This window comes from Ochotona curzoniae, unplaced genomic scaffold (genome assembly GCF_017591425.1).
Source record: "Ochotona curzoniae isolate NIBS_2020 unplaced genomic scaffold, NIBS_Ocur_1.0 scaffold_2476, whole genome shotgun sequence".
Taxonomy (NCBI): Eukaryota; Metazoa; Chordata; class Mammalia; order Lagomorpha; family Ochotonidae; genus Ochotona; species Ochotona curzoniae.
The window spans coordinates 7,119,221-7,131,734 of NW_024467095.1; the positions used below are offsets into that span (position 1 = coordinate 7,119,221).

A 12,514-nucleotide genomic window follows, 5' to 3' on the forward strand; every position below is an offset into this window, starting at 1 on the left:
CCATATGGGATCCTAGTATTTCCAAGGTAAGAATTTAGCCACTGAGCCATCACACTGCCCACCCTCAAGTGGCATCTTAAGGTTTAAATCACACATACCGAGTGTCCACGAAGTAATTTTAAAAGCCAAAAATCCCTGATATCACAAAAGTGACACTGGCCACCTATTTTTGTGTATCAGAGGAGCTCAAAGGAAAAATCACATTCCATTTGGTACAAAATCTGCTTACTATCTTAGTTTGTGCCATCACCAGAGAATATAAGGAAGCGTTTCTGCCTCTCGCTGTCATGTTCTAAAGGATTTATTTCTAAAATGAAAGCTACTGCCAAGGTGTCAGTCAGTATGTTCCTTGATCCACTTCTCCTCTCCGATTCCATCCAGGTACAACATGTTTCTAGCCAGGACTCAGGCCTGGACGTTCATGCAAAATGGCTAGGCTTTGACACTTAAAGTTTGTAACACCAGAGTGTCTTGTAAGTTTTCACATGCATAGGAGGCCACAAGGTGGGCCTGGGGTAATCATCAAGGTGTGTGCGGGCAGCACGACCCAGCCAGGCAATAGTTTACAAACCAGGAAGGTGGAGAGCAGAAAATCAGTGAAGGTGGTCAAGAAAGTAGGAGGCCCTGAGCTTAGAGGAGACCAAATGTCCTTCACACAAAGCATCACTACCGAGTTCCACGGGTGTTTTGGGAATGGCAGAGCCAAGTAAACCCAAACAGGGCTGGTTCCCTCACTGCTCCTCGGGGACTTTTACTATTTACCTGGGGAACTGCATTGTTAGGCACTACAAAATCATCAGTGTTGTCCAAGGGCCCGGGAATATATATTTATTTTCATGGAATGTCTACTAATGTGTGCAGCATGGAAATAGTTGGTTTAAAGTGAGCTAAATGCACTGTGAACGGCAAGACTTGCCTCGATGCTGGCTGCATTGTCCCTCAGAAATGTACCCTTTCATTTTACCCTGGCTTGGGTGAGAACTTCTGGCTCCTTCTGGGGTACACATGGGCAGGTCTCGTTCAATGATGCACCCTTCTAGAACTTTCTGTGCTCAGACACTAATGCCTAATTTCCATTTGTTCTGGTTCTCATGATGTCATAGCTTTAGTCCCTGCTTCCTGCTTTAGCTCACCTTCCTGCCTCCTTTTTCCTGTGTTAGCAAAGTTCTCCCAACTAGAATTTGGAAGTATATCTGTTCCGATATATTCTTAAATTCTCCATAGTAACTAAATCTTTCAGGGCAGTACCAGGCCATCCTCATTCTAGCACTAAATACTGCACATTTCTGCACTCAAAAAACTTGCTTAGGCACAACAAATCATATGATAGGATAGTGAAGAGAAAAATGGTTTTTTTTTTGTTGTTTTATTTTTTTTAAAACAGAATATACTTGTAAATGTCTGAGAAAGCTTAGAGTTACTTCATGTAAAGAATGGTACAGGAGTTCTATCTACCATATAATTTATGCAAGGTGTTTTGGTATACACAAAAGGCTTATTCATTTAAGAAACACTATAGTTCAGTGAATTTAGTAGAATCTAAAATGAAGATGTCTGCATGAACCCTACTTCTACTGTTCCCCTGGGGGAACCAAGACAAACCAGCTCATCTTTATAAACGTGCTTACTAAGCTATAAATGGGGAAGAATGCTCCCTGGTCTCCCAACCTCATAGGACCCTATGATGCTCAAAAGAGTGTTTGTTAAGTGCTGTGTTAACTATAAAATTTCCTATGAAACTGGGCTGCGGCTGACAGGAGCACAGGGACACCCAGTGCTGCTCGCCGTCCATGGTCTATAGTTGGTCCTGCTGCACTGGAAACCTTGACCACAAACTACCTCCTCCATCCACAGGATTTATGATTCATGTTGCGGAGTGACTGATCCTGGGCTTCTATTGTGTTTTCCTGACCCAAACTTGGCTGGCTCTTTGCCCATGGAGTAGTCACTGGGTTAACTGAGTTAGCAAGTCTCATAGCTGACTGGACGCTATCACAAGTTCTTTTTCAGCCAATGAATATTTGCATGCTTGGCTGGTTTAGGAGCATGACCTCTTCTTGGCAATAAAGAGCAAGTCCCACTATAACCACATGATTCTCCCAAAGCACTTTCATTGAAAAAACACACACATGCTCTGGCCTCAGCTTTTGAATGGTCACTGAGCAAGCATAACATCAAATAAAATGATCTTTTGATAAAAACACTGAAACGCTTGCCCAAGGATAGACTTTTTTAAACAAAATATTTTTTCCATGCTTCATTTTTCATTTCTACCCTAAGACAGGCAGAGATCTTAATGTGCTCAACTTAAGAACTGATCAAGGGTAAAACCAGTATCACACAATAACACTCTTGATATTCTCTACTGAAGGAAAATGGAGTATGGAAAAAGATTGACTCATGAAACCAAAGGCAATCCTTAAACTGCCCCCTCTCTATTAGATTACTCCTCTGTGACATGCCATGTGCTACATACTTGGAAAAAAAAACTAATAAAAAAGAATACAAATTATTTTTATTTTTTTAGAAAAGGAGGCATTTTTGCCTATCTCTGAAGGCCCTTGAGCCACGTTGGGAAGACCACTAACAGATGGAGGATGATGTCAGCTCATGTTTTCCTTGGTCCAACAGTTTTGTAGGACATTGAATAATGGGTATTTAATTTATAGAAAAAGAAGCTGTCTTTTCTATATTAGACTGTGCTTGGAAGGGCAGATAAGGAGTTATTTATCTCTAATCCTTCCATCATAGATATGGGAACATAAAGATGCTTTCCTTGGGTGTAAAACTATTTGAACATAAACCTTTGTTTTCACCAGGAAAAACCAAATGGAATCTTTCAAATGGCAAACAGTAATTGTTGAAAGCAAAGGTCACACTAGATTAGTTTCATTGAAAAAAAAAAGAAGTGATAAAAGCTCTTTCTCCCTTTCTAAAACTAATTAAAGAAGCAGATGAAAGAATTTCGCTGTGGTAAACACACAGTTCATTGAAGCAAGTGTCCATTTAATTCATGCTGGGCTTGCTTAATTATTGAACAAAACACAATCGTGAGGTTGGTAAACTTGTACAAGTGTGCACAGAGGTTGGGTTGTAGATAAACATTTAGATGAAACAACAGAACAGTTCATTGTAAACATATGGCTTGCAGGGAGTGAACCTTGCATACCACTACACAAGGACTGCCTCATTACTCCATGTTTGGTTATGCTGGCATTCAGATGATCTTTCTGGAGAAAAGTGACTGCCTAGGATAAATGTTTTGCTGTTTCTAGTGGCTAAGGGCTTTGGGCAGTTAAAGTCTTGATCAATTTGCCTGTTTTACTGTTATTTGAAGTAAACGTGATTGATGTGTTCCAATCTCTGGTCTGCCACGATTTCAGCGCTTATCACAGCAGTTAACCTTTCTGGGCCTTAGGGTTCTTCATGTGCAACAGGCTGGCTTAGAAAAGATGGTCTGTTATTCTCCATTAAATTATACTGAGAGGCAATGTATTCCTAACGTGGTGGGAATTCATTTCCATTTATAAATCAGCTCAGACATGACCACACCCGGATATGAAATTCTAAGTATTGCGATGATGCACATAATCATAACAGTCACAATTATCTTCCACGATCTTCCTTTTATTGTGCAATATGCACATTTAGGTAAAATGTCCAGGGGGAATGTATAACATCTGCAAGCTAATCCAACACAGGGAGCTATTTAATCTATCTGTTTCCTGCATTTGCTACTTTAAAAATAAATAGACATGCAAAGGTTTTCAAATGCTTCATTAAAAAAATGGTCCTTGATCATACTTACCTTTCTATCAGGTCAAAAATGCTTCTTTTCAGAGTTTACTGTTGATATAAGATACAACGAACGAGTGCAACTGTATTCAAATAGTTATGAAGTTAGTAAAGTCTGATGATTTAAGACAGCGTTTGAAGCATTTCTTACCTTAATTTCCAGTACATTTTCATTGCCCATTGAGATCATCACTGGCTTTTCAAATGGCTTAAACACAGGATTATGCACATAAGTGAGATCAAAGTATTTGGAAAGGATCCCATCCAACATGAAGAAGGCTTTGGTTTTCAGGGGGAGGGGCAGGTTCAGCTGTTGTAGGGAAGGAGTGGTGCAGCAGATGATCTCCGAGTTGGAGCGATGCTGACACGCCTGTGGGGAGACACAGTTACCCACCACCGTCAGACGAGAGCTTGACAACACCCAGAGACCTGCTGATTTCAACTGCATCAATCCAGTGAAAACACTCCATTTCTGACAAAAATATGCATTTACTTCCTAATGCTGAAGCACACAATTTTGGAAACAGTGGAAAGTTAAATTATCCAAACAATGCATTCTTCAAAGGAGTGTGCAGGTTCACTGGCCTAGAGCACTGACAGCGAGGTATCTGAAGCTGACTCTCACTCCATTATCATGTCTTCACCTGAGGGAGACTGCCACCTCACATCCTATGAGCAGAGTGGAGGCTGGACTTTGTGAGGGCCGAAGGCCTTGGTTCACAATTTAGCATTGACACAAGGTGTAAGAACTAACACACTGTTGTTAGAATTCCTCATTTAGCAATGAAGATTAAAGGGCTGTTCACAACGTGGGACACTACATGGAGAAGTACTTTATTAACTGCTAAACACTGCATGGTTAACATTATAATCAACTAAGTAGGTAGGTAATCAATGTGTTTTAAGCTTTTAATGATTATTCTGTTCTGTGCAAAACATCAAATCGGTTTTATTTAATTCTCATGACCAGCCTATGGGTAAGTGTTCTGATGACACAGCTACAGATGAAGAACTGGTCTTGGAGCATACATAGTTCGTGCACCCGGATCACACACCTCTGAGTGGCAGAAGAGGTAAATAAACCCCAGGCCATTATTTCCTAAAGTCACTGCTTGAACCCCCATGTCATACTGTTTGATCACTGTACATTTTATTTTGGTAAATCTTTTTCTATGCTCTGCAGTCTACAAAAGCTGTGCTATTATTATTTCATGCCCTTTTATCTCTGATTTCAAATATTCTACTTTGGGATTCTAATTTATGGAATTTTAGAAAATGTAGTTTCCTCTTGATTGTACTTAGACTAAAACCAGCAACACAAAGCGGTACATTTAAGGTTAAATGGTTATGTTTTCTCCCCAAGGAAAAGATAAACAAGCAAGAACATCCCTTAGATTTCCTTTTCTTTGACAAGTATAGTTGCACATAAAACAATTACTTATGACCACAATAGAAAAAAGAAGTCAGGATATACATAAAAAGCACAATCAGAATTTGGTATTTGATATTTTCTCTTTAAAATAATTAAAAAATATTCTTCATTTAAAAATGTATGTTGTGAGTAGATAAAGGCTTGAATATAGTATGTATGAAATGTTCTTTGGTTTTATGTCAAATTCATGTTTTGACACTAAAAGCTATTTATAACTGTCATCCTGAACACAAGTGAGCAATTTTATTGCCATCACATTAACTCTCTACATAGCAACAAGAAATCTGAAAAGTACACAGCACACTGAAGGCTTCTGGGAAAAAATCACATTAATAAGCTAACACACATTTTGCAAAAAAAAAAAAAGATAATTTTTACTTCAAGGATTTGGACTTACTAGACCTAACACTATTGTGTGCTGGATGTTATATCTAAGTAAGAGCCGACCAAGAGTATTTTATTTGTTAAATAATAATTGAATTCAATTCATCATAGTCAACTTGAAAATAAGTGGTAAGGAATATGAAAGGAATATGCAACTTTTAAAGGTAGTCTTTACAAACAAGAAAAAAAACCAGTAAATATCAAAATAGTAAATAATAAGTCAGCTGCATTTTTAAAATTTTGTCCACTTCTCATGCACAGTTCTCCCGGGCTACCATGGTATTAACTAAAGAAACAGAAGGATATACTTCCAAATATGAAAACAGATATGGAGTTCATCCCGAACCATTGTCTGAATCTTCCTTGAGATAAACCACCCTTATGTCTATTACCCAACAAGTTTTTCATAAGTATTTGATTACAAGTGAATGAATAAAGCTAAAAGGCCTCTAAAGCTCCTCTTGATACTGGTGACAGAGAAGAAATGAAACCTAGTCATTATTTTAATCAGGGAAGTTTGGTGTTACTAGATAAATTTAAAAATTTCTGAGATTTTTGCTTAAAAAAAAAATCACACGCCAACACCAAACAATTAACAACAAAAAAGAGTTATTTGGTTTCTGAAAAATTGTTATGTTTAGTTGTAGGGAACTGAGATCCTTTAAATGAATAGCAGTGGTATTCTAACTTTGTTTGTGGCCATGAGTGTGGATTGATTTCAAAGCCCTTTGCTTCGTACTGTGATTCCCTGGAGTACAGTCTCTCAGGAATATGATAAAAATCCAATAATTCTCTTTAGAGGTGATGCAATGTGGCTGATTGAGAAGGTCAAGAAAAATCTCATTTGAGATGACCTTACTGTTTGAGGAGTTGGCTTTGATTTTTCAGCCCCAATTGGTTTTTTTAATTAAAGAACTCTGTGGCTTTGGTTTTTAAGAAATATTGGATGGGAAATTTAAAAGAAAAGTGCTGTAACTCAATCTGTCAGCTGCCCAATCAAGATCCTACTTGAATGGGAGGACTTAGAACATTTGCGCTAGGCTGAGGGCGTTAGTTCAACTAGAATATGGTGTTTGATAATACAAAACAACAATAAAAAAAAAAGTATGGAATCTTTGGAAACAACTCCAACTTTCCAAAGGTCTAAACCCAAACCACCATTTTAATATGACCTGCATAATTTTGTAGAGCACAAAAGGGATCCTTGGCTCTTAAGGAGGCTTCAATTGCATTTTGGTGACCTAGCGAATAGGAGGAAAGATGGAAAAGCACCGAACTCTAGAACTTCACATAAATATTTTCAGGACTTCTTTTTGGCATGCTATTGCATTATGTGTTAACAAAGGGTTAAGAAGAAAGGTAAGAAAAGCAGCAGGTTTTAAGAATACTGTGTCATTCGCTTAGGAAGACAAGAATGTTGCAGTGGAATCAGCAGCTTGAGTTTCCTTAGCACAAAAGGGGCCGTATTCCACCTTAAATGCAAGAGACAGAGGAGAACGTCAGATTCTGCCTCATTATCTTCATTTGTGCCTAAACACTCTTCATGCCTGTGCTCTCCGGGGTCAGCCCAAGACTGCAGATCGCTTCAGTTGTTGAATAAAAATGACTGTGATCTGTGCTGGGAGAAAAGGTAACTAGCCAACATGAACAGCAAAAAGCCAAATGTCCCCTGAACCCTGGAAGCCAAGTGACAGAGGTAGAGAGGCAGAGCTGTGAGTAGAAGCAGCCCTCCCAGGACTTACCACTGTGAAGTTCATCCCTGCTTCATGCACACTTATTACCATCCTCGGGACACTAACTGAATCCAGGTTTCTTCCAACACCTGTTATTGTGCTCCCGCCACTGGCCAAACAGAGGAGAGAAACAGCAGCGTTTAGAAGTCGAGGTTGAATTTCATCACATATGGGGACTTCCAGAGGCATAGCCAAAGTCAAGTGGAAGTTCAGGGGGTAATTCTTCTCCGGAAACAACTTATTTAACTTGAAAATATTATTAAAAATTCATATTTCATAAAATAAAGAAATACATTCATATTTTTATTCACCAAATATACAAAAGAAAATATTTTTTTCTCTTACAAAATACAAAGAAAAATGAATACTATTGTTGCTATTCTGATAGAATGAATAGAAATAGAGCAAGTTGAACCTTCTCCAACAAAATATAACTCAAAAGGAATCCAGAAGAGGAAAAAGCTGTGTGTGAAGCAGCCAAGACAAAAAAACACACTGAAACATGACAGAAAAAGGTAATTCCATTTTTGTGCTCTAAGTTTAATACAGATTAATGTCTCCATGCTTTACACGCATACATCTTATGCCTTCTTGATTTTTTTTCTGTTATCTGTTTAAAATGTAGAATAGGATAAAATGCCTCTTGGTGTGAACTGGCATCAATGAAGTAAAATTCTGTCCAGGACATGCATGTAATTTTCTTTTATTATTATTATTATTTCATTTTATGACACAGTTCCATAGGCTCTGGGATTCCCCCAACCCCTCCCCCCATATTGATTTTCTCCATATTATTACAGTAGTACAGTTCATAACCAGTCATAATTCCTTCATTGTGGGCATGGACCATGCAGAAAGTCCAGCATGTTATTGCCCAGACAAATTCAACAGTTTCATTGGGAGGCCATCCTTGATCTGAAAGCAGAGCTGGCACAATATCATCCCCTCCAATGAAGAGCCACAACACAAACTCAGCAACAGGAAGAAACATCTAAATTTACATCATCACTGCATGTAATTTTCTTTTCTGAATTATAACGGCAGCTTTCAAAACCAACCAACAAATAAACAACAACAAAACCCTCCATAGTATCAAAGCCAGAGATGAAACTGCAATTTTTTTCTATTCTTCTACAGCCAAATCATCCTTATAGTCCCTACTTTCTAATACATGCCAGCAACTTCTGCTTACCTAATAAAAGATTTGGTTGGATGAAATTCATTGACAATAGGGTCTTCCCGGTAACTGAAACTACTTGTCTCTCGGTTGGCTAGGTCTATTTTCAATTTAACAGGAAACTCAGTTGAGATGCTTTGGGCTGGGGTATAACACTCCAGAACACTGTATGAAATGCTAGACAAACAAAAATTCAAAAAAGGGACTTTAGTCATTAGAAATATACATATTTTAGAAATACATTCACAAATCAAAATCAAAACTGTAACTCAACAGCTACTAAACAGGAATTTCCTGACGTGATCCACAAGTAATTCGTGTCTATTAGGTCCTATTGCCATTGGTTTGGGTCCTAAACTTAGCCTTACTGTAGACAAAAGACATGTTTCATTTTAAACAATCCTGAAAGTATTTTGATACTTGAGTAAACTGAGCAGAAACATGACTTTGCAAACCCAACATTCCCTATTTCTTCCCTCCCCAAAATAACACTAATTATAAATATTTTTTTTGAAAGATCAATTTTATTTATTTGAAAGGCAGAGTGACACAGAGAGAGAGAGACAGAGACATCTCCCATCTGCTAGTTCATTCCCCAAATGGTCACAAGGACCAGGGCTGGGCCGGGCTGTACCCAGGAGACGGAGCTTTCACTTGGCTCTGCCACCAGGGGGCAGGACTCCAACAACTTGGGTCATCATCTGCTGCCTCCCAGGTGCATTAGTAAGGACTTGAACCGTAAGCGCAGCAGTCAGGATTCAAACCAGTGCTCTGAGAAGCACGCTGGTGTCGCAGGCCGTGGTATCACAACAGAGACCCCCTCATTATAAACCGCTATCGAGACGGTTAACTCACCAGCAACCCATACCTCAGAGTATGAGCTCAGGTACTAAGATGCAATAAGCAGAGGCATGGCAAGATTGAAATGCAAGATAAATAGATAATAAAGGAAGGGAAGGAAAATAGCAAAAGGAAGTAGGTAGATTTTGGAAGCAGGCAATTTTGTCAGGATAATTAATAAACATATTTAGTTTTTTTTCCCACAAAGAAAACAATCAGCTTTTGTTTTTTTTTTTTCTTAATATAATTAGGCATATGTATTAACTGGATGAATGCAATAATAAATAAATTCACAAAACCTTTTTAAAGTACATGTTTTTCCACCAATTGAAATGTGTCTAGAATTCCCACTGTCTAAGTATTTTCCAGTTAAAGTAAGTAGTGTGCCACCAGCCTTGGGACCATAATTTGGAGAAATACTTGTTATTACAGGATCCTGAATGGGAGATAAAAACAAGAGAAATCAATTTGTTAATTTCTATAATCCAAAACAGATGAAGCAAAGCCAAACAAACAAACAAACATCTAGTTTGTGAGAAAAATAACGTTGAGACTTACCACGTAGGAAAATGCACTATATTGTGTTCGCCCTCGACTGTTCGAAACAGTTATGGACATATTGAAATGCTCATGCGTGGTAGGGCCAACTGTGCATTTCAACCTGAAACAAACCAGAGTATGTTACAGATCCTTCTGTGAAGGAGCATTCACTTTAAACGGTGAGCTACGACTCTGCATAGCAAGCAGAGGCTCATGGCAATCCACTCGGGCCAGAAACCATACAAATCTATTTCCGAATGATTGTGCTAAACTCTACATTCATTGAAAGATAGCATTTGCGCAGACAAAACAGGAAATGTTGGAATTCATCACTGTAGATCTTACTGATAAAAAGTGCCTAATAATCTAAATTTAAGACGCTCATAGTTTAGGGATAATGGTAAACACATTTAAAGGAAGGAATGGGGTACTGATATAGTCTGATAGCAAGAATCAGATCCCACCCCTCCCTCTCTGTAAATGTAGAAAAATAGAAAAAAAAAAAAACTGGAACATTGTCTCACCTTCCTTCCCCAGTACCTTGACCCTCCCCACCTTAACTGGAGGCCCTCATGGGTGTGCATATCTCTCAACTATATAAATAACATTAAAAATAAAGTAAAAAATAAAAAAACACAAGGAAATGCATTTCAGTAGCTTCAGAAACAAAGCTGGTTGTACAAAACCCAAATTTCATCATTAAAACATGTCTACAGGTTTATTTTGGGGACTAGAGTAGCTGTATGCTTAAATAATTCGAGACTAATAGAACTGTGATAGGCTTTCCATAGAAATATATTTAAGTCAGCAATCTTGTAGATCTGAAAAAATTTAAATATAATTTGTTACAATAAATACCTCTGTAAAGATGAGAATAAATTGCTTCATTTTACAATTCCTAATTTATACGATAATGATTAAGCGTTTGGAGAACTTGTGGGGAGACTACTAGAATGAATTTGTTTTGTCTTATTAAGGATGACATGAATTGATGCTTCAGCATCAGGCAAATAAATAGTATTAGACGTTTGTATAATCCTGGAACAAATCCTAAAAGATATATAAGGTCACCACTTGATGGAAAAAGCTTGACCATAAAGATTCAGCTCATGGAACTATCAGTGTCTCGCGGTTCCTACTGCATAACGAGTAGTTCCTGAATTCTCTGCTCACTATGGAGTTCACAGCTTACAGAAAGCACACGAGCAATTTGGTGCAAGAAGCACAGGTGTTGGATTAGAAGAGCTGTATTCAAAGGTCTGTTCAACTCTGACTCTGAAGTATTTCTCTCCTAAGCCATGTTCCATCTCTCTAAACTTCAGGTACCTAATTATAAAATAAGAAAGTTATTGGTAGCTTGCGCCTGGCTGGATGAGATAAAATCCATCCAATAAATATTAGCGGAATGTAAACTTATGCCCAGAGGGCTTCTGACACCTGTGTGAGTTACCAGATGAGATTTCTGAGGTTTAGAAAATGAATTTAGAAGACAGAAGTGATCCTGGACTCTTCTGAACGAATTTAGAAAAAGCTAAAGAGACTTCATATAAACAGAGTGCACCTCTCCCACAATCTGTGTTACTCTTTTGGGCAATTTCTGCATAGTTGTTAGAGAAATGAGTGAAAATTTCCCAGGTGCTGGATACTTCTTTTCTTCACCAAGGCTGTGTCAGTTTGCCATTGCAATAATTCCACCAGATAAACAACAAGAAAGCCAGGTGAGACAAGGCCACGGGAGATGTGACAGGTGAAGGCTGTTCTCCATGCAAGATAGGGGCTTCTGGAACAACTTTTCCCAAGTATCCATTCAAAGCTAAAGGCTGTTTTCCAAACAGAACCCAGCAAAGCACTTGGAAGCCCTTACGTGTTTGTCGTACTCTCACTTAAGGTCAAGGTGCAGCTGTCATTTCCAAGAAAGACTTTGGTTTTCTTTAAATCAAATTTATTATTCCTCCTGAACCCAAAGTCCCAGCCGCAGATGGTCAACGTTGTCCCTCCCTCGAGGGGTGCACTGGTTGGGAAGACCTGTAAGGAAAACGCAAAATGAGAAAAAAAAACCACTATGTTATTATTTTTCTTTGGAGTAGAAAACACAGAAAGAGCATCATCCTTACATGCCTGGGGTTGCCTCATTCTTCCACAACCAGCAGAACGTGAATTTTCACGACAGGAGAAAGGCTGCGCATTTCAGAGCACGTGGAGAAGCCTGACACGCTGCTGGAACAAATTGTTTTCAGGAGACACAGAGATGGGGCAGAAAGCAGGACTCAGCTGGGGTGGGAAGGAGGGGCCTTGGTGGGGCTGCTTGGAAGATTCTAGTGATCTCTGGAGCAGTAGTCACATCAGACTCTCACTTGCTTATAAATCTAACTCTTGCATGGGCTTCCTGATAAATCTCTGACCAAAACTCCTTCAATGGGTATGTGGCCTACAAGTTACGATGCAAACATCCCACCCGGGAGAACCTCAGCGCAATTCCCTGTTCTGGCTCCTGATTCCAGCTTCCTGCTAATGCAGACGCTAGGAGCCACGAGGTGATAGCTCAAGTGATAGAGTTTCTGACACCCATATAAGAAACCTGGAACGAGGTCCCAAATGCTGGCTCTGCTGTTT

General features: G+C 38.8%; 1 protein-coding gene across 1 annotated transcript in view; it reads right to left on the bottom strand.

Moving 5' to 3' along the window:
- The window catches only part of MET (MET proto-oncogene, receptor tyrosine kinase), a 101,237-nt gene that overhangs the window by 23,764 nt on the left and 64,959 nt on the right, over positions 1-12,514 (bottom strand). Inside the window, exons 6-11 of the mRNA XM_041002260.1 lie at positions 11,766-11,926; positions 9,920-10,022; positions 9,661-9,797; positions 8,537-8,698; positions 7,354-7,453; positions 3,947-4,165 (exon numbers count right to left, since the gene is read on the bottom strand). Of these exons, the coding sequence (XP_040858194.1) occupies positions 3,947-4,165; positions 7,354-7,453; positions 8,537-8,698; positions 9,661-9,797; positions 9,920-10,022; positions 11,766-11,926 (882 nt within the window). The remainder of the gene's footprint in view (positions 1-3,946; positions 4,166-7,353; positions 7,454-8,536; positions 8,699-9,660; positions 9,798-9,919; positions 10,023-11,765; positions 11,927-12,514) is intronic.